General features: G+C 41.7%; 1 protein-coding gene across 12 annotated transcripts in view; it reads left to right on the top strand.

Annotated features, from left to right (window-relative positions):
* The window catches only part of KCNMA1 (potassium calcium-activated channel subfamily M alpha 1), a 916,342-nt gene that overhangs the window by 570,457 nt on the left and 325,587 nt on the right, over positions 1-20,298 (top strand). For all 12 annotated transcript variants that reach the window (XM_049856148.1, XM_049856139.1, XM_049856140.1 and 9 more), the window contains one exon: positions 12,820-12,895. In XM_049856148.1, the coding sequence (XP_049712105.1) occupies positions 12,820-12,895 (76 nt within the window). The remainder of the gene's footprint in view (positions 1-12,819; positions 12,896-20,298) is intronic.

Here is a 20,298-nt window from a genome sequence, read left to right on the forward strand (position 1 = left end):
CCCTAACCTGGTTGTTCATATCCTGGGCACCAAGTTTGGCCTTCTGAAGGGACCGCAGTGGCTGTCCCTCTTCACCCCTCGCCCTTTGCCTCAAGATACTAAGTCTTGACATAAGCCCAGGACTCAGAGCCAGATGGCCTGACTTGCCACTGTATAATAACAACAAAAATTATGAAATTAGGAATAAAAATAGAAATTTCAATATAAGTATTATAGAACACTTGGAAAATGCTATAGAACATTTGGAAAAAACCAGAGAAAATGAAATAAATCCAAAATCTCACTTACCTAATATAACCACTGTCATAATTTTATGCTTTTTCTTCTAGTTTCTATTTTTCATATAATTTTTATAGTTTTATCATAAAGAACGTAATATAAGTACTTTCCTTGCTGTTACATGATTTTTTGAGCTTCTGTAATATCCCATGAAGAAGTTGGACTATAGTAAGAAGACATATTTTTAGATATTAGACTACACTTTTTTCTTGTTTAATGAATAATTTTTCAGTGAACACCTTTGTTCCTATAGCAGTCTTCTGTGTTTTGTTTTATTTTCTTAGGCTATATTCCCCAGAAATGGAATTAGTGTGATTCGTAATGCTGAATTATTTTCTGAAAAAGTTGTATCAGTGTATAATTCCACTGTGAAATTATGATTCATTGTAGCACCATCTCTACCGAGTGAAATTCAGATACATTGCTGGTTAAGTAGTGCTGTAGTGAACAAAACCACTCAGTCCCTGAAATAAGCTTAGGAGGATTTATTCAGTAAAAATAAAAAATAAAATAACATTCGAATGTAGAGAGACACCAGTTCACTTAAGTGAGAAACTGATGACTCCAGCAGGAATACTTCTAATACGAACAGATACAGTGCAAGGAACAAATTATAATACAATCATTTGATTGGTTTAGTCTTTGGTTGCAGTCACAAGAACAATGGGTTATGAGGTGGGAAATGGGTCTCTATTGCATAATTGGGTACAGAGGCTTACAGTGATTGATTTCAAGGACTCATTACAGAGGTTTTCAATCATAACCACATGTCCTTCAGACAGGGTCATAAAAACATCAGTGGTTGATGTTAAGCAGCTCTAACCAGATGTCTCAGAGATTTGTGATAACCATTCACTACCAGTACCTCATTTCCCAGAAAGAGCTTGTTAAAATAAAACCCTTTTAAGTTGGGAAACTTATGGTAAGGCCAGCTCCAGGACCTTTTTAATTACATCTTTGGCATATATATTCCTCGGCCCACTTTACGCAAAAAGACACTAGTGTCAAGATTCCCTTCCTTAAAGTGCATTTGTTTTACATCCTGGCTTGACCCTAGAGAGAAACACTCCTTCAGTTCCCATGGCCACTAGCAGTTGAGGAGCCAGATATCAGGTGCCTGTGAAAATTAACCCTGCTGAAGGCAGCTGGGCAAATAGAGACCTGGGCAGGCATGTGAAAAGGAAAAAAAAAAAAAAAAAAAAAAAAAGACCAGTTTAGTTCAGCAAAAACTGAGTTTAATTCATTTAGTCTTGGCCAAAAAAGCCTTCATGAACTTCTCCTTTACAGCAGTATAGAGTGCTTAGTGTATTTTTGTTTAATTTGCATTTTTTTTCATTTCAACCAAGTGCAGTCATTTCTAATGGTTGGTTACTAAGTTATATTTCCTATTTCAGGATGTGCCTGTTCATGACTTTTGCCTACTTATCAACCAGTGATGTATTTTAGATACAGTTGACATTACAAATAATTTATCCTTTTTGTATTTGATTCAGTTATTTTTAGTGGGGTTTTCTTCATTATTATTTTTTAACATGTAGAATTTTGATATGTTATAGTGTCTGATCTAATATTTTTTAAAGTTTATGATTCCTTTCACATCTGAGTTTTGAAATTCTTACTGGTCAGAGGGCTAGCAAGCATATAATTGTACTTTATTTTTTCTATGTATGACTTAATTTTTTTAAATATCTAACCTTCATCTCAAATTTATTTTGATTATGGTATGAGGTGACTTCTTAAAGCAGTCCCCCATTGTTAACCAGTTATTCCCTCACTATTGGATTAAGTTTGTTTCATTCTTGATTTGTGATGACTTATTATATATTAAAATCTTCTTTATATAATAGAGTATGTTTCTCTACTATTCATTTTGGCGATCCTTTTCTATTTTCTTATTCTAACGTTTTGTGGTAAATACAGCTTATATGATTTCTGCATTGTGGCCTAATGTGTGGTTGTTTTCTGTGACTATTCAGTGGTGATTATTAAAGAGTATGTCCTTAGCTTACTGAGTAATATGTTTGTGTGTCTATCTCTCCATCCATTCAGACAAATATAGATACAAACATCCCCAGTGAATTAAATGCTATGCAAATATCCCATATTTGTGCTTGTTTTTTGGCTAAATAATATAGTATCTTAGTTAACCAGTGGTGCCAAAACAGAAATACCAGCAGTGGGTGGCTTTAATGAACAGAAATGAGTTTCTCATAGTTCTGGAGACTAAAAGTCCAAATCAGGGTCTCAGCTGCATTGGTTCCTCCCATGAGTCTCTCTCCTAGTCTCTGGTGTCTTCTGATAATCCATGGAGTTCCTTGCTTGTAGACAGTCCACACACGTCCTCTGTCTTCCCCTGTGCCTGTGTCTTCGTGTCTATTCTGCTCTCCTTATAACTCAGAGGTAATTAGGTTTAGGTACCACTCTACACTGGTATGACCTCAATTAATTGGTTACATTACATCAGATTGCAGATTGGAAGGTTATTACATTACTTTATGGATGGTGATCCCATTCTATTCCATTCCATTCCAGAAAGTAACCTGTACCCAAGGTCAGCTTATTTAATCACATGCAACTACTCTGTGACAGCAACTAGACTAATGTTTAGCCAAACCATTGAGAACCCTAGCCTAGCCAAGCTGACACATAAAATTAACCATCACAGTATACACCTTGTCAACTTGGCACCCATACACGTCTCCTTAAGCCATACATAATCTCCAAATAAGGACAATAACAAAGTCATACATGATTCAGCTAACATGGGTACAACCCAAAACCCACTCTTCTTTCCAGAGAGGATAGGAAGTAAATAATCTTATGTATTATGATAAGTAATGGGATAAGAGAAGGAAGAAAACAAAGATATTTGTAAGACACACACACATACCCCACCGGCATATTCATAACAAAACAAGGAAGAAATACTTGTAACAGTTATAGTTTCTGCAACTGGTCACATGGTTGTCGTCGGTATTTATAACTACCTTCTTCCACTACCCATTCCAGCATCAACTTTAGGTACAGAGTCTCATCATCAAATCATTTCAGTCAATTGTGGGTGAGACTCTAAGTATGTTTCATCCTGGGGCAAAATTTCTCTCCACCTGTGGAAAGGCGAAACCAAGAATACAACTTGTCTGCTTCCAAAGTACAGTGATGGAACAGGCACAAGATAAACAATCCCATTCCAAATGGGATTTTGAATTCAAAATTCAGCAGGGCAAATCCCAGTAGCTCTCGTGGCTTGAAAAGAATCCTCTGTTCTCCAGGCACATCTTGGCAATGGCCCCATCGTCTGGACTCTGGGCATTGGCTCATATATACTTCGGTTGGATTTTGAGAGGAGGCAGAGATACACCATTGTGTTCAATATGCTGTGTTTAACCATTAATGCTCTGGATTATTATTTTAATCTGTTGATGAACTATATATACATATATATTAGTATTTTATGTAGAATTTTGGCATTTCTGATCTTAGATATTAGTTTGTTGTTGTTAGGTGCTGTCAAGCTGATTTTTGACTTATAGTAAACCCATGTGACAGGGTAGAATTGCTCCATAGGGTTTTCTAGGCTGCAGTCTTTACAGAAGCGGATTGCCAGGGTTTTCTCCTGTTGAGCCACTGGGTAGATTCAAACCACCAACCTTGTGGGTAGCAGCCAAGCACTTAACTGTTGCACCACCAGGGCTCCTTACAATTAGAGTGTTTTAATTTTGTGCTCTGAGAGTCCGTTTTTGGTGCCAGGTTTTTGTTTATTTTATAAAGTAAATTTAGTAGCTTTCCATCTTTTTTGTATCACGGGATAGTTTAGAACTTTAATAAAACGTAAAGTTTTTAAAGAATTTAGCAACAAATTATATGGGTGCAGAACTTTTGAGGGGAAGCTATTAAATAAATGTTTCAATTTATGTCTCAACTTTTGTTCTATAATGGTTTTCTTTTTTGTTTGTTTCAACTTTCAAAGTTTATATGTTTCAGAAAATCATCCTTTTCACTGAGGTATTCACAGTTTATATTAGTATATAATTTTGCATGAGTTTTTGGTATTTTTTTGTTGGATGAGCTAGGACTTTATTTTACTTTGTATACTTGTTTGTTTTATTATTGTTATAGTTGCCTCATAAAATGATGTGAGTTTTTAAAATTAGTTTTAATCTGTTTTAAGATTACTTGTAATTGGTTATCTCATTAATTTCCTCAGTTATAAACACAATACTGGAAGCCATCTTTCTCCTGGTTTTGTTAAGACTACTTTTTCCGTGAAATCTTAAGCTGAATGCGCTATTTTATAAATAGTCTCTTATAATGTTATTGATTTCTGGATTTCTTCTAATGTCTAGTTAGCTAGGATGTTTTTAAAAATTAATGCTAAATAGATAGGCAGTGCATTAAAAACCATCTGGGGAACTTATAAAAATCCACGTGTCCAGTCTGTTTCCTTGACCAACTACATCAGAATCCCTGGCCATGGGAAGCAGGCACCAGTGCTGTTTAAAAACCCCCAGTGATTGCAGTGGCAGCAAAGTCTGGGTACCGGGGCCTACAGCCTTTCTCTGTGAGGCCTTCTGACCAATAGCTTGGTCAACATCTGAGAGTTTGTTTGAAATGTAGACTTTCAGACCCAACTGAGTCAGAATCTCAACATTAACAATGCATTCCATTTCATTTTTGATGACTTCTAATTTTCTTAGATTCACCCTTATTACATTCCATTTTTAATGGATGTTTTCAGCTATTTCTTCTCATTCTGAGTTGTGCAACAGCAGCAAATGAAGGTCTCAAAAGGTTCACTCCAACCACATCATTAAGGTCGACTCTAATTTGAGGAGGCAGCTCTTCCCCACTCATCTTTTGAATGCCTTCCAACCTGAGGGGCTCATCTTCCCGTACTATATCAGGCAATATTCTGCTGTTATTCATTAGGTTTTTACTGGCCAGTTTTTTCCGAAGAAGACCACCAGGTCCTTCTTCCTAGTCTGTCTTAGTCTGGAAGCTCCTCTGAAACCTGTCCACCATGGGTAACCCTGGTGATGTTTGAAATACCAGTGGCAAAGCTTCCGGATCACAACAATACTCAAGACACTGCGGTATGACAAACCAACAGACACTTGGTGCTTAAAAATATTAGATAATCGGTAATAATAGATTTACACCATTGTCAATAATTTTAAATGACACCAATAATTTTAAATAACACTATATACAAAATACATGCGTGTGTGTATGTATCTTTGTCTTTCTGGGCTTTCTGTTCCATCTTGCTCGCTTTTCTGTGGTCATGTACCAATCCTATGCTACTTTAATTATGATAGTTTCTTATGATGAAAGTGTTATTTACTGAGTACCTCCCATGTGTCGACATTTATTGTCAGAATATTTAATCTTGTGGTATACAAACCTTCAAAAAAAAAAAAAGCCCAGGACAATGGGTTGGAGAGAGATGCTGATGAGGAGTGAGCTACTTGTATCAGGTGGACACTTGAGACTATGTTGGCAACTCCTGTCTGGAGGGGAGATGGGAAGGTAGAGGGGGTTAGAAACTGGCAAAACGGTCACGAAAGGAGAGACTGGAAAGAGGGAGCAGGCTGATTCATTAGGGGGAGAGTAAATGGGAGTATGGAGTAAGGTGTATATAAGTTTATATGTGAGAGACTGACTTGATTTGTAAACCTTCACTTAAAGCACGATAAAAAAAAAAAAAAAAAAAGGTGCCATAGTGTCAAAGATCCCTAGCTGGGCGCAAACGGCTTACCCGTGACTTCTAACTTAAAGGTTGGCAGCTTGAACCCACTGAAGGCATGGTGATCTGCTTCCATTAAGATTACAGTTAAGAAAATCCCATAGAGCAATTTTACTGTATAACACATGGGGTTGTGAGATGAAATCAACTTGACAGCAAAGAGGTTGGTTTGGTTTGGTTTTAACACAGTGCCAAGCCTAAAGTAAACACTGAAATTACTAAATGAATGAAAGAATGAAATAAAATCGTTATGATTCAAAATACTCAAAAAAACAAAAACAAAAACCCATTGCCATCGAGTTGATTTTGACTCATAGTGACTCAATAGTATAGAGTAGAACTGCCCCATGGGGTTTCCAAGGAGTGGCTGGCAAATTCGAACTGCTGACTTTTTTGGTTAGCAGCTGTAGCACACCATACGTAGCTCTTAACCGCTGCACTACAGAAACCTTCAAGATAGGTTTTCACACTCATTGTAAAGCAAAGAAAACTAAGTCGTAGGGAAGTTAAGCATTTTGCCTCAAATCACCCCAAATTGGAAGCAAAGTCTGCTTGACAACAATGTCTCTACTCTTTCTTCTCCACACACTGTAAACTTCAGTTTTCTGATTTTTAAAAATTACGTCTGTATGTACTTTTTGTAAAATACAAAGGAATTACATGGGGCATGATTGAATACACATATGTGGGGATGGTGGAATAGTGATCAAATGAGACCTACTGTCTTCCTAGGTGGGAAGACCTAAAATTTTTGCCGTCTTGATAATGCAGAGTTTGTAGTTTTCTTTCATCTCCATTCTGTACCTTTCTTCTTAGACTTCATCAAAGATTTTACGTTTTTTCTTTGCCTTACAAGTAGCGTTCTTCGTTGTAATTTTTCACCATCTGTTGCTGACATATAGGGAAGGTATTGATTTTTTAATATTTATTTTATAATTGAACAACTTGCTGTACCTTCCTATCAACTGGAAATTCTACCATTTCGCTCCCCCATCTCCCCTGCTCCCCCCATCAGAAGCCCTTATCCTTATTTGTCTGCTCCATCTCCCTAGTCCTACCTCATTTCCTTGTGTCATTACACTGATGAGAACAAACACTGTGGGCGTGGATATTGTTTTCTGACCCAACGTTAATTAGCATGCCTCTAATGATTCAGTTAAATATATTGCCATCTCTTGGTTTGAAATAGGTTTTTAAAAATCATATTAAGGATATAGCTTTATAATATACGAGGTACTAAGATTATTTTAAGAGGAAAGAATGTTGGCATTTAGCTAACTTGATCTTAAGGATTTTCTCATTTGATATATCTTTTGGCACAATTAGGTGGTAGATTTATTTCCTGATATTTAGCCATTCTTGTGTTTCTGCAATGAATTTTGTTTTCTCATATTTCAGGCTGGGTGCTCTAAAAATAGGGAGCCCTGGGTGGTGCAAATGGTTCACGTGCCTGGCTGGTAACCCAAAAGATTGGCCACTCGAGTCCACCCGGAAGTATCTTGGAGGAAAGGCCTGGCAATCTACTTCCTAAAAAATCAGCCATTGAAAATCCTGTGGAGCACGGCTCTCCTCTTACACAGATAGGGTTGTCATGAGTCAGTATCAACTCAACAGTGACTGGTAACTCTAAAACCAGAGGCTGAGATTTGCACGTAGGAAGTTTGTTGGAGAGTGCTCTCGGGAACAGCACCTGTGAGGGAATAAAAGCATCAGGACTAAGCAGAGTGTGAGCTCAGGCCATGGTGCAGCTGGCCCCCAGGGCAGCTCTTCCACTAGCATGGTGCTTCAGAGTTGTCTCAAACTCAGCAGGCCTTTGGGTGCCACATCAGCCAGTCTTCTGAGGGCTGCTTCAGGGAGCGGGTGCAGTCCTCCTTGAGGCAGCTTCCTGGAGAAGAAGGCAATTCCCGTAATGGAACAGCTGTGAGCCCTCAGCAAAGCAGAATGGGGCAGCCTGCAGACAGGATCTGGGCGGCATCCTGCTGTATCCGCTACCTGTCATGTGAATTATTCTTTTAATGTAGTCCCAGGTTTGATAATGCTACTGGTTTATTTAGGATTATTGTAGTTAATTCATTATTGGAATGAGCCTGTCTTTTTGTGTGTGTGTGTATGTGAGGTCATGCCAGCTTTTTAAACTAATTCAGAACACAGAAAAAGAGAAGTCAGTTTTTATTACTTGAGAATTGAGAAGTTCTCTATTTCTTGATAGTTTAAAGAAACTCACTCGTAAAACCATCTGTACCTGGAATTTCTTTTTTTTGGGGGGGGGGTGTTATTCATATTTTGGATACATTCAGGGTTTCTTATTCTCGGCTCTGTTCTAGACATTTTGTATTTCCCAAGCAAAATCATTTTATTTCAGAAAGTTTAAATTATATTAGAATAAATAATATAGTATTATAAGGCAGAGACGACAAACGCTGTCTCTTAGGCATTTCCCTTCCCACCGCTCCCTTTTCTTGGCCTCCTGTGTGTAACCCGAGGTTGCTGTCTGTTCTCCTCTGGGCCCTGCCTGCGTGTAGCAGGAGTGACCACTGGCTAAGGCTGAGTCCTGGTGAGGCTATGTTACATTTCCTAAAAGTGCCAGCTTTGCCCTCAGCCAGGAGAGTTCTTAGAGCTCGTGGCTTTTCTCAGAATTCTGAATGCTGACGATCTAGCCTTTAACTGTCTTCCTCCATCTCAAGGGCCTGATTCACTTGTTCAATTTGATGGTGTTTCCTGAGTACACAACCTTATGTCAGGCATGTTTAAAAAAAAAAAAAAATTTTGCTGTCGAGTTGATTCTGACTCACAGTGACCTTATAGGTCAGAGTAGAACTGCCCCTTAGGGTTTCCAAGGAGCAGCTGGTGGATTCGAATTGTTAGCCTTTTGGTTAGCAGCCGAGCTCTTAACCAGCAGGTACTAGAAATACAACCAGGAACAAAACAGACATCAGTACCTCCTCCCCTCATGCAGCTGACATTGTAGATAACCTGTTGCTGTCGAGTTGATTCTGACTCATAGCGACCCTACAGGACAGAGTAGAACTGCCCCATAGGGTTTCCAAGGAGCGCCTGGTGGATTTGAACTGCCATAGCTCTTAACCACTATGCCAACAGTGTTTCCAACATTGTAGATAAAAAAAAAAAAAAAAAAAAAAATTGTAGCTAAGGAGACAAAAATTAAATAACATAAACAAGTACAGTACTAGTGCTTTATGTTAAAGAGGAAAGCCAGGTCAAGGGAATACAGAGATCCAGAGGTGGTATAGGGGAGTTGCAGTTTTAGATAGGGTGGCCAGGGAAGGCCTCGCTGGGAAAATGACATTTGAATGAATACCTGATGGAGATGAGGGAGCGAACCATGAAGATGTCTTGGGGAAGAGTGGCCCAGGCAGAGGGAATAGTGTGTGCAAAGGCCCTGAGGCAGGGGCATGCCTGCATATTCCAGGAGACCTGAAGAGGACAGTGAGATGGGGGGAAAGTAGGAGAAGGGGAAGGAGGTGGAACTAAGATCCAAAAGGAAATGGGGGGAGGGTGGGAGGGCAGGTGGTATGGAGTTGCTTTAGGTCTTTGAAGGACTTGGACCTTCATGAGCAGGTGGTATGGAGTTGCTTTAGGTCTATGAAGGACTTTGACCTTTATGAGCAGGTGGTATAGAGTTGCTTTAGGTCTATGAAGGACTTTGACCTTTATGAGCAGGTGGTATAGAGTTGCTTTAGGTCTTTAAAGGACTTGGACCTTCATGAGCAGGTGGTATGGAGTTGCTTTAGGTCTATGAAGGACTTTGACCTTTATGAGCAGGTGGTATAGAGTTGCTTTAGGTCTTTGAAGGACTTGGACCTTCATGAGCAGGTGGTATGGAGTTGCTTTAGGTCTTTGAAGGACTTGGACCTTCATGAGAAGGGGAGCATCCTGATCCGTTTTACCTCTTAACAGGCTCATTCTGGCTACCGTGTTGAGAATAGACCCTTAGGGGTCAAGGGCAGAAAGCCATTAGGAAGCTGTTGTTGTGAACTCAGACATTTCTCCAGACAGCCTGGCTTGACCTAAGGTTAACATTGAGGGTGATGTTTTTAATCCATCGAGAACTTCTTCTACTTGCTTGTGTTAATGGTGGTGCAGTGGTTTAGAGCTCGGCTGCTAACCAAAAGTTTGGCAGTTCAAATCCACCAGCTACTCTTTGGAAACCCTATAGGGCAGTTCTACTCTGTCTCTATGAGTTGGAATGGACTCAATGGCAATGGATTTGGTTTTTTGGGTTTTTTGTTAATAAAATCCAGTGCCATGAAGATGGCCAGTACAAGACAATCATAAACCCCATCGTTGTTCACCCCGCAGAATGGTGTTCCTACATCATCCTGGGTTACCTTTGTGGGGAGTAATCCCTCTTTGACCTCCATGCTGGGGAAAACGGCCATCTTGAGAACCAGCTTCTATTTTATACACAGTTAATCTTATGGTGTTTCCCTGCTGGCTTTTGTGGAGAAGGGGCTCAGAGGTATATATCTGCAGTGGTTTGCTATCTTTATTTTTTCCTACCCTTATTTTCATACACCTCGATTTTTATCTTTTAGAAAAGATTTTAATCTGTTATATTTTTGTGAGTCGCTTGAAAATGTAGCAAGCTATAAATAAATAATCCTACAGGAGGCATCATTTAAAAATAAAGAAATCCAGTTCTAAGTTTTGATCATTTGCATCCTCTTTTTGTTTCCCTGAATGAGAAAAATATCTCTGCACACATGGGATCGTCAGGATTAAACCACCTGGTGACTAATACGTTACTAGTGTATCTTTATACCCTTGAGTGGTTTCAGTGCTAACTGCCAGTCTTTTTCCAACTCCCATTTCTCAATTCAGTGTAAATCTGTGAGTTATGCTCATAGGCGTATGCAACATGGTGCCCACGTGAGCTCAGCAGTCTAGGTTGGGCTGGATGCTTAGGACTAGTGGCAGAGTGTGTTAAAAATATACTTCCCAATCCACCGCCCTTTCCTCTCCCCTGGGTTATGATTTAGCAGGTCTAGAGAACATCTTTGAAATTTTTTTGCACAGATTGAGCAAGTGACATATTTTCTGAGACCTCAGATATTTGAATATTACATATATATATATATGGAGGCCTGGTGGCTCAGTGGTTAAAAGTTTAGCTTCTAGACGAAAGGTCGGCAGTTCCTATCCACCAGCGCTCCTTGGAAACTCTATGGGGCAGTTCTACTCTGTTCTGTAGGGTTGCTATGAGTCAGAATTGACTCGACGGCAAAGGGTTTGGTTTTTTGGTTTATATATATAAACATATATGCATATATATTTTTTGGTTTATACGTATAAACACATAAAATCAAACCAAGTCCAAACCTGTTGCCGTCAAGTCGATTCCAACTCATAGTGACCCTATAGGACAGAGTAGAACTGTCCCATACTGTTTGCGAGAAGTGGCTGGTAGATTCAAACTGCCGACCACTTAACCACTGGTGCTTTCAGGGACATATCTATATATACATATCTCTATCTGTATATCTGTATCTATATATATACACACCTCTCTCTCTGTATATATACATACGTCGCTCTCTCTCTCTCTCTCCCCAACCTGTTGCCATCGACCCTGTAGGACAGTGGTGTAGAACTGCTCCACAGGGTTTCCAAGGTTGTAATCTTTACAACAGCACCACGTCTTTCTTCTGTCGAGTGGCTAGGGGGCTCGAACCGCCAACCTTTCAGTTAGCAGCCGAGCTTTAACCTCTGCACCACCAAGGCTCTTTACATTTTAATTGAGCAGCACTCAGAATTTTAAGACCGGAGATTTTTGTTATCTTTACTGTTGAATAACCACTTAGCTGGGTATAAAAATCTTGGGTCTCGAAATTCTGAGAGTTGTGCAATTATTGTTCAACATATTGTAATAGAGAGCAAGGTGATGTTAGTTGCATTATCCACAACTACCTTCCTGCCCCACCACCACTGCTTTTATGATGTCAATAGATTTAATACTTGAAATTTGAAAAGAAAAAAAAAAAAAGCTGATACTTATTGGTATTGATCTTTAAGAGTTGGTCATTAATTTTACCTTTTAATCTCAAGTCATCTTTTCATATCTAGAAAGTTCTATTATGCTCTGGCCATTGCCTACGATCCACGTGCTCTTTTTACTTCTCTTTGGAACACGTTTTATTCACAAGTTGGAGCTCTGTGATCTCCATTCGATTTCTAGCTTCTTCAGTTCCATCTTTTTTCTCCCTTTTCCTTGTTTGCTTTCTGAGATTACTTCTCAATTTTGTGCACTGTGTCACATCACAGTTTTCAGCAGTGTTAAGCCAGCCTTCCATCAGTGTGGGTAGGACTGTTTTTAGCTCCTGAGCCTTTTCATTTCACCGGCATCCCCTTCTCAGCTCTGCATTTTCTTTGCTTAACCTACTCGTAGCTCACGGGCTGCTCTGAGCCACCACAACTCCTGGCATTTTTCAGAGACAAAATCCACCCAGACAACTAGGTAACTTAGAAAGAAGTCTTTAAATCAGAGACTGATAAGCGAGAGCCCTCAATAAGCTGGGCTGTCCTCACCAGACCTTCCCCTAAAACGGCCCCAACAAAAACAGGCCACCTTTAATTAGAGGCTCAGTTTACCAACTTGAGATGAAACCAGCCCAGAATCAGAATGAGAGAACACACCCAAATGACCGGATGGATGGGCTGTCTTCTACAAAAACTTCCACGGCCCTTCCACCCCGCTGCTATGAATCCACCAGCGAGGTGCAAACATTAACGCCTTGCATTGAAAGTGATGTGTCTCTGTTTCGTTTTCTTTCCAGGTTTGAGATTTTTAAGAGCTCTCAGACTGATACAGTTTTCAGAAATCTTGCAGTTTCTGAATATCCTGAAAACAAGGTAAGATTGCCCTTTCTCGTTATGTTCCCTCATTCCAGTCCCCAGTGCCAGGTGTTAAATACCAGGTGTGTTTGCTTTCATCACGATAAAATTAAGAGTTTTGCTGTTTGCAGAAATAGTCATTAGAGATAGAGGTTAGGAAATGGCAGAGTTGGGTTTGGGGCTGCTGTCGTCTGCAGGGCCATGGGAACTGCGGGGCAAAGAGAGAGAACCAGCTGTGCATGTGGGAGGTAGGGCCAGTTTTGGGGGGAAGCCTGGCTGTCATCTGCGTACCATGCAGGTTGCTCAGCGTTCAGCCGTGGCATGCACATGGCCACTACATAGCGGTTGAGGGATAGATTTGCTCATTCATTGGGAAGTCCTTGCTGCCAGATTCTAAATCGCGCCTTTATTACATCACTAAATGAGAAATTGAACCTGGCCATAAAAGCAATAGAAGCATGCTCTTTGCCAGGCAATCACAAACCTCATACGGCAAACAGAAAATCATTTCATTTCAAAGTACATTTCAGATGTTCATTTTATATCCAGTGTAGTCCCTGGGGCTTGCTCTGCGAATTGCCTTTTGGGGAAAACCTAAAAACCTCCCACCGCAGACACCATGATGGCTTCTGTTAACTGCGTTATGACTTGGAAAACACAAGTGTTCCAGGAGGCAAAATCCCCCAGAGGGTCCCTTTCCTGATGACCTGCTGGCTCACAGGGCTGGCCTGAAACCAGGACGGTTGTGATGAATAAACTAATAAAGACCTTAGATGTACTCTAATGGAGAATAAGTACAGCTCATAAATTTCTAGGAAATTACACTTGAGAAGCTCACTTCTAATGTTCCCTTTCCTCTCGTGTTGGCTTTAACGTGGTCGATGAATGCCTAAAGATAAAACACCTCTGTATTTTATTATTTACAATTAACATACCTGTGTTTCTGAGGACTTGGATTCAGCGCTCTTTTCCCAGTAACGGGAGCCGGAATCCGACACATCCAGCCAATGCAACCAACTGTTGGCTTTCCTCTTGGGTGTTGTCTGTGTATTTTTTGTTTTGTTTAATTCCAAATTGGTTTCCCCTCCCCAGCTCTGCGTCTATGTGAATATGAAGTAAATTCACTTCCTATTAGCCAAGTTAAAAAGAGCATCTGATGCCATCTAAGCCTTTTATTTTGTGTCCAACCACCCTTCCCATTTCATTAACCCAAGGGCAGAATTGATTGGTCCTCTTTTTAATAGTCAGTAATATTGGCGCAGTGGTTGAGAGCTACAGTGAGCTATGGCTGCTAACCAAAAGGCCGGCAGTTCAGATCTACCAGCCGCTCCTTGGATATTCTATGGGGCAGTTCTACTCTATCCTATAGGGTCACTCTGAGTTGGAATCAACTCGATGGCAATGGTTTTTTTTGATTTTTTAATATTATTAGTATATATTGTGTTCTATGCACTGGACTCATATTACTCTTAAAATTTAAAATACCAACAAAGCCAGCAATAACATATTATTGTCTTATATTCGCTCCACTAAACCGTATTTTTTAATGTAGAATTGGTCAGGACTCAGTGCCAAGCCCAGAGCCTTGTTCTTAAGAGACACTTATTTATTTCTATATGGTATCATGCCTCTCCCTATTTCGTGTTTACCTCATAAATTAGAGGGATTTTTATTCTCTGACACCAGCATTTTAAGAAGGTGCTGTTACTCTGAGGAATGGTATGGAGAGGCCTATATTCTTGCCCTGCTTGTATACCTGGGGGTTCTTATCGGACTTTGGAGAATGTTGGGGCACCTGAATAAAATACCATTTTTTGGCCGTTGTCAAGGAGCGCCACCAATATCCTATTCCTTGGAAAAGATTCCTTTCCTTTGGATACAGGGCATATTGCTGGTATCCCTGGTGAACAGTCTGCCTGATAACTAACTACATTTATGGGTGGAGAGGAGAAAGCTGAAGCACCCACTAGGGAAAGAGGTAACTATAAATCCGGGTGAGAGCGACCCCTAGGGAGGCATCGTGGAGTTGCAGGCTCTTGGGAGTCAGCTGTCCACACCCAAGCAGCGTTTCCTCCAGTACCCATTTCTCATTAAATCAAACTCCTTCTATCGTCTGAGGGTGTTTTTTGTCACAACCCTACAACTTGGACTTTCCGAGTTCCTCTTGCTTATGCTCACAACCAGGTGATAAAGTTAATTCAACAAGCCTGAGGTGAGCACTGAGGCGGGTACTAGAATGGGGCCGGCTATCAGTTCTCAGTGTCAGGCGGGGTGAGGGGGGAGCTCAGACTGACCAGCAGGCAGTGTGGTTGGTGCTAACTAAGCCCACCCAGCGGTTACATGGTGCAGGAAAGAGTAACCCTGAGTCAAGGATTTTCTCATGGAAGAAGGGGGTGTTTTAGGTAAGTCTGTAGAAAATGGGTTTTCCTGGTAGGGCTGAGGATGGAGGATGTGAGGGGTGGGAGGTGGGCAGAAGGCACATAGCGAAAGCACCTGGCACCTGGGGGAACTGTGAGTCATTGTGCTTCTGGAGGTTGGGGCTCTGGGGTGGAATGAAGGGAGACGAGGTTAGGGCGGTAGAGACAAAGGCCAGATCTCCAGGCGTGAATTAAAACTTCATTTAACTTTAAGAGCTCCACAGGTGTTAAAGCAGCTCTCTGAGCCCATTCTCCTTCCAGGGGCCTGGCTCACCTCGGCCCAGCCTTCTGTGCAGCCCCAAGCACGGATCTGAGAGATGGAAGCCTTGGTTTTTGCAGGGTGTTGGGCTTTCCACACTTCTTTCCTGGCTGCTCCGTGCTGTGCTGTTGTCATGGTGACCTTGGAGGGGGGTGGGTGCAGCCCTGTAACCATCATGAGGGAGATTTTGTCTGGCTTTCTCTGGTGGCAGATCTCTGCCAATCTGTGGCATTAGGTAGGGATGGAGGCCTTGAAAATAGGATTTGAAATATCGTTTCTTGTGCTGCCTTGCTTGGCCAAGAGCTGGAAGAAGCAGGGCAGAGAAGCATACGGGATGAGAGGGAGAGCGTAAAGAATTAAGAGGACAGAAGAGGGAGGAAACGTAGAGGCAAGAGGAGAATCACACATATGTGGCCAGCATCAGGGCTATTCCTAATGGGAGGAGAATCACACATATGTGGCCAGCATCAGGGCCATTCCCAACGAGAGGAGAATCACACGTATGTGGCCAGCATCAGGGCCATTCCCAACGAGAGAAGAATCAGACGTATGTGGCCAGCATCAGGGCCGTTCCCAACGAGAGGAGAATCACACGTATGTGGCCAGCATCAGGGCCATTCCCAACGAGAGGAGAACCACACGTATGTGGCCAGCATCAGGGCCATTCCCAACGAGAGGAGAATCACACGTATGTGGCCAGCATCAGGGCCATTCCCAACGAGAGGAGAATCAGACATATGTGGCCAGCATCAGGGCCATTCCCAACGAGAGGAGAATCACACGTATGTGGCCAGCATCAGGGCCATTCCCAACAAGAGGAGAATCACACGTGTGTGGCCAGCATCAGGGCCATTCCCAACGAGAGGAGAATCACACGTGTGTGGCCAGCATCAGGGCCATTCCCAACGAGAGGAGGATCACACGTGTGTGGCCAGCATCAGGGCCGTTCCCAACGAGAGAATCACACGTGTGTGGCCAGCATCAGGGCCGTTCCCAACAGCAAGCCAACCACAAACGAGCTGCCATTGAGTCATGATAACCCCGTGAGTGTCAGAGCAGAACCGTGCTCCACAGAGTCTTCAGTGGCTCTTTTGTCAGAAGTAGATCACCAGGCCTTTCTCCTAAGTCATCTCTGGGTGGACTCAAACTCCAACCTTCTGGTTAGCCGTTGAGCGCATTAACCGTATGCACCAGCCAGGAACTCCAGAAGGGTCTAGCAGATTCTGTCCTGAAACTGACGTGTCGAAGGGAGACTGGGGGACTCCGTGTAATTGTCAGAGCTGTTGGCAGTTTTTTGGCAAGCCGACTTGTAGGTGACAGGACGCATGTTCTAGGCTCAGAACAAAGTAAGCAGCTGTGTTAGAAGACTGTGATTCTACATCTCCTTTAGTGCTGCAGATATTAGTGATTACACATAGATTACCTACTATTTGTTTTCAAAATGCAAATGGCCTTGTTGTTTCTCTAATTATTAAATAAAATGTACTTATTGTAAAAATTTCAATAATATAGAAAAGCATAAAGTATACAGTAAAATTGCCCCCAGAGCACCTTGCTTTGTAAGAATCATTACTAATATCCTACCATGTTGCTTTTTCTACCACAGAGCATGCCATTATATGTATGCACCATCATCCATCGTTTACTAAATACATTTTTATTGCACATTTTAAGAACTGTAATCACTGTGTTACATATATGACCTCAGAAAGGGTTCCAATATAAAATACTTAAAAAAGAAGATTTGGAAGGAGGGTTGTGGGTAGAGGCCAAATCCTGAAGGTTCTTAGATGTTATGGATTTTACTCCAAGGACAAGAGAGAATCATTGAAGGATGTTGAGCAGAAGGGAGACATGGTCAGATTTACATTTTAGAAAGATCCACTGTTCCACCAATTGTGTAGAGAGTGGGTTTGATGTGTCTAAGACTACAAACCAGAGACCAGTGTGGAGGAGAGGGGCTTATGGAGGAAACAGTCCAGGCAAGAGTATCAGAGAATATAGCCTTAGGCAGTGGAAGTCAGGACAGAGGTGAGGAGGTGGGATGTAGAGACGTTTAAGGCATAGAGTTGACAGGACTTGACATCATGTCACCCCGTGTCCTATTGTTCAGACCGTTCACCTGAGTGTGAGACAGTCCACTTGACTTTTAGAGGGGAGAAGGTGATATTTTACACCTGTCTAGCAGTAGTACCAATAAAACAAAATAAGGCCATTGGCATCTGACTATACTGTCAACCAGAAACAAAGGTGAAAAGAGGAGAGAAGCAGAACAGGGACAAATTTGTGCTTCTTTGTGGAAAGTGGATGACATTTCAGTGTTAACCAAAACATGTATTGTGAAATACACTGAGAGAGCAATACTGACTCCAACAGCTCTGGGCTTACGGCTGGAATCTCAGAAGGAGACAGACTTTCTCCTAGTATCTGTGGAGTCCTGGAGAAGGTCTCTGATGGACCTAAAAGGACCTTGTGTCCACCCTTTGGTGGTTGACTGTGTTCGCTGACATGAGTGACTCTAATGGCCAACGAGAACTCATGGAATGGAAGCACAAGAAAGATTTCCTCTCAGTGGGTCAGGTTTTCGTGATGAGGCAACAACGCATGAGACTGAGGGTGAAATATTAGAATAGTTCTAATCATTCTGATCATTGGAAACTTCGTGTTTGGTCCAAACCTCTGGGCTTGGCCATGAAATCATGCATATCTCCAGTGGCTCCTTTTTGCCAGCAGAGCACACAACCCTGCCCTGCCACCTGCTTCTGCCTTTCCAAGGAGCCCTACTGAGCCTGGCAAGGTTTGAATCTCAGAGTATGGAGAAAGTCCAAAAAGGGTTAATCTCACATCTTTTGCCCATAGCTGTCAGATGATTGCCTGGCCGTAGAATTTAATTTGGAAGGCGAATTCCTAATACTAGGAATCTGTAATGATGCTGATGTCATCAAAATAATCAGATTTGAGTGCTGAACACGGGCTGTTTCAGCAAGAGTGATTAAATGTACTACACACAGCAAGAGCTCCCTTAAGCACTATTAATATCACTGTGACAATCATTTAGGGATTAATAATCACCATATTTAGGCTGTTTTTCCAAAGCCCCAAGAGGCTTAGAGACTCCAGTAGGTTTAATGTCTCAAGAGGGCTCCAAATGGTTGTTGTTGACCACTGATTTGCTCAGCCCCAAGGATCCAAGGGTATGTAAGTGAATCAACTTGGTACTTAATTATCCTCCGAGAAAATGAACAACAGACTTCCCAGAGATTTCTCCCTTTGCCACTGGCTACCCATCCGTCATCTACTTCTCAGTCTCTGAATCTTAGAGTACATCTCAGAGGGCTTACGAAGTAGAGGGAGAGGATTTTTTGCTCTATTTTGCATTGACCAAGCACCCATTGGAATTGCCCGTTTGAAGGGCAAGTATTATAATCTGGCAAACCTAGGAAGATGGCATGGACATTTTTGTTGTTTTTCTAGCCTAAGTTTTTGAACCAGAAGGAAGCCTTTCCACACGTTTCAAAAGATCAGCCTTACGAAATGCAAATGTCTTCTTATTCTTTCCCTGAACTCTTGTCAGAGTCAACTCTGGAAAACTAAGACCACAAATGGCTCTGCTCAGCTATGTGAAAGGAAAGAATTGGAGAAAAAGGAAAACTGGGCTTTGGCATCATTCTTGTCCTGGAACCACTGACAGACCTCCACCCAGAGCTCTGTCTTCAAACCCACTTGCTTCCTGATGGGCCTCAGCCCTGTCCTACATTCTTCGCACATGGCGGCCCCAGAATAGACACAGTCATCAGAATTTCTCCTCGTCCATTCTCTTCTGCGGCGGTTCAAGACGTTAATCAATATCTCTAGAAGATCTCTCTTTTCCTTAGGGCAGCAGTTTTAGATCCTTTTAACATCCCATGCACAGAATGTGGAGTGAGGCACAGCTTTTCTTTAGCAGTCAAAGCAAGATTTTGTAGGGAATACCAGCTTGTGACTATTACAGTGTAGTGACGAAGGGTGAAGACTCTGGAGCCAAACTGCCTGGGTTCAAATCCCAGCTCCAGTGCTTACTGCGTGAACTTGTTCCTTAACCTCCGATGCCTTCATAGGGCTGAAACGCGTTGATATACGTAAAGCATTTAAAACAACGGTGCACGTGGTAAGCACTGCACAGGAATTGTCAAAGTGTTAGCTGTTACTATTACCGTGATCCTGGACTCTTGGAATTTAAATCCTTGGCTCTCCAAGAAAGAGGTGGGAGAGGACAGAAGTAACAGATAAACCAGTGAAGAATGTTAAGGCGCCGTGTGAGGTGTACGGAGCCCCACTGTTGGGGGCTGACAGAGATAGCAGATGGAGGTCTCTTCTACGAGGTACAGTGAGAGCGCCAGAGTCAAGTGGCAATCTGAAGCAACGTTACGAAAGATGTCCTAAGACAATGGGGTTAATTATCAGTGAGTGACTGGAGGTAAGAGCTGGGAGCAGGAAAAGTTGCTTTGGATTGCAGGGTGGGTGGAAGGACGTTACAGAGGTTGGCGTTGACCCAGTCCTTAAAGAATGGGGTATATTTGCACAGATGGACAGGGCTTTCCAGTTCAGTAATAGCATAAGCAAAGATACAGTAAATAGGCTTGACTGTGATGAAAGTTTAAAGAGTTTATGGAAAAGAGTAGTGGTAGAAGAGTCTGGAACTTCACAGGGTATTGAAGATGGAAGGAAAGAGTTTGGATGTAACATTTTAGTCAATGGAAAGACTT

This window comes from Elephas maximus, chromosome 16 (assembly GCF_024166365.1).
Source record: "Elephas maximus indicus isolate mEleMax1 chromosome 16, mEleMax1 primary haplotype, whole genome shotgun sequence".
Lineage (NCBI taxonomy): Eukaryota > Metazoa > Chordata > Mammalia > Proboscidea > Elephantidae > Elephas > Elephas maximus.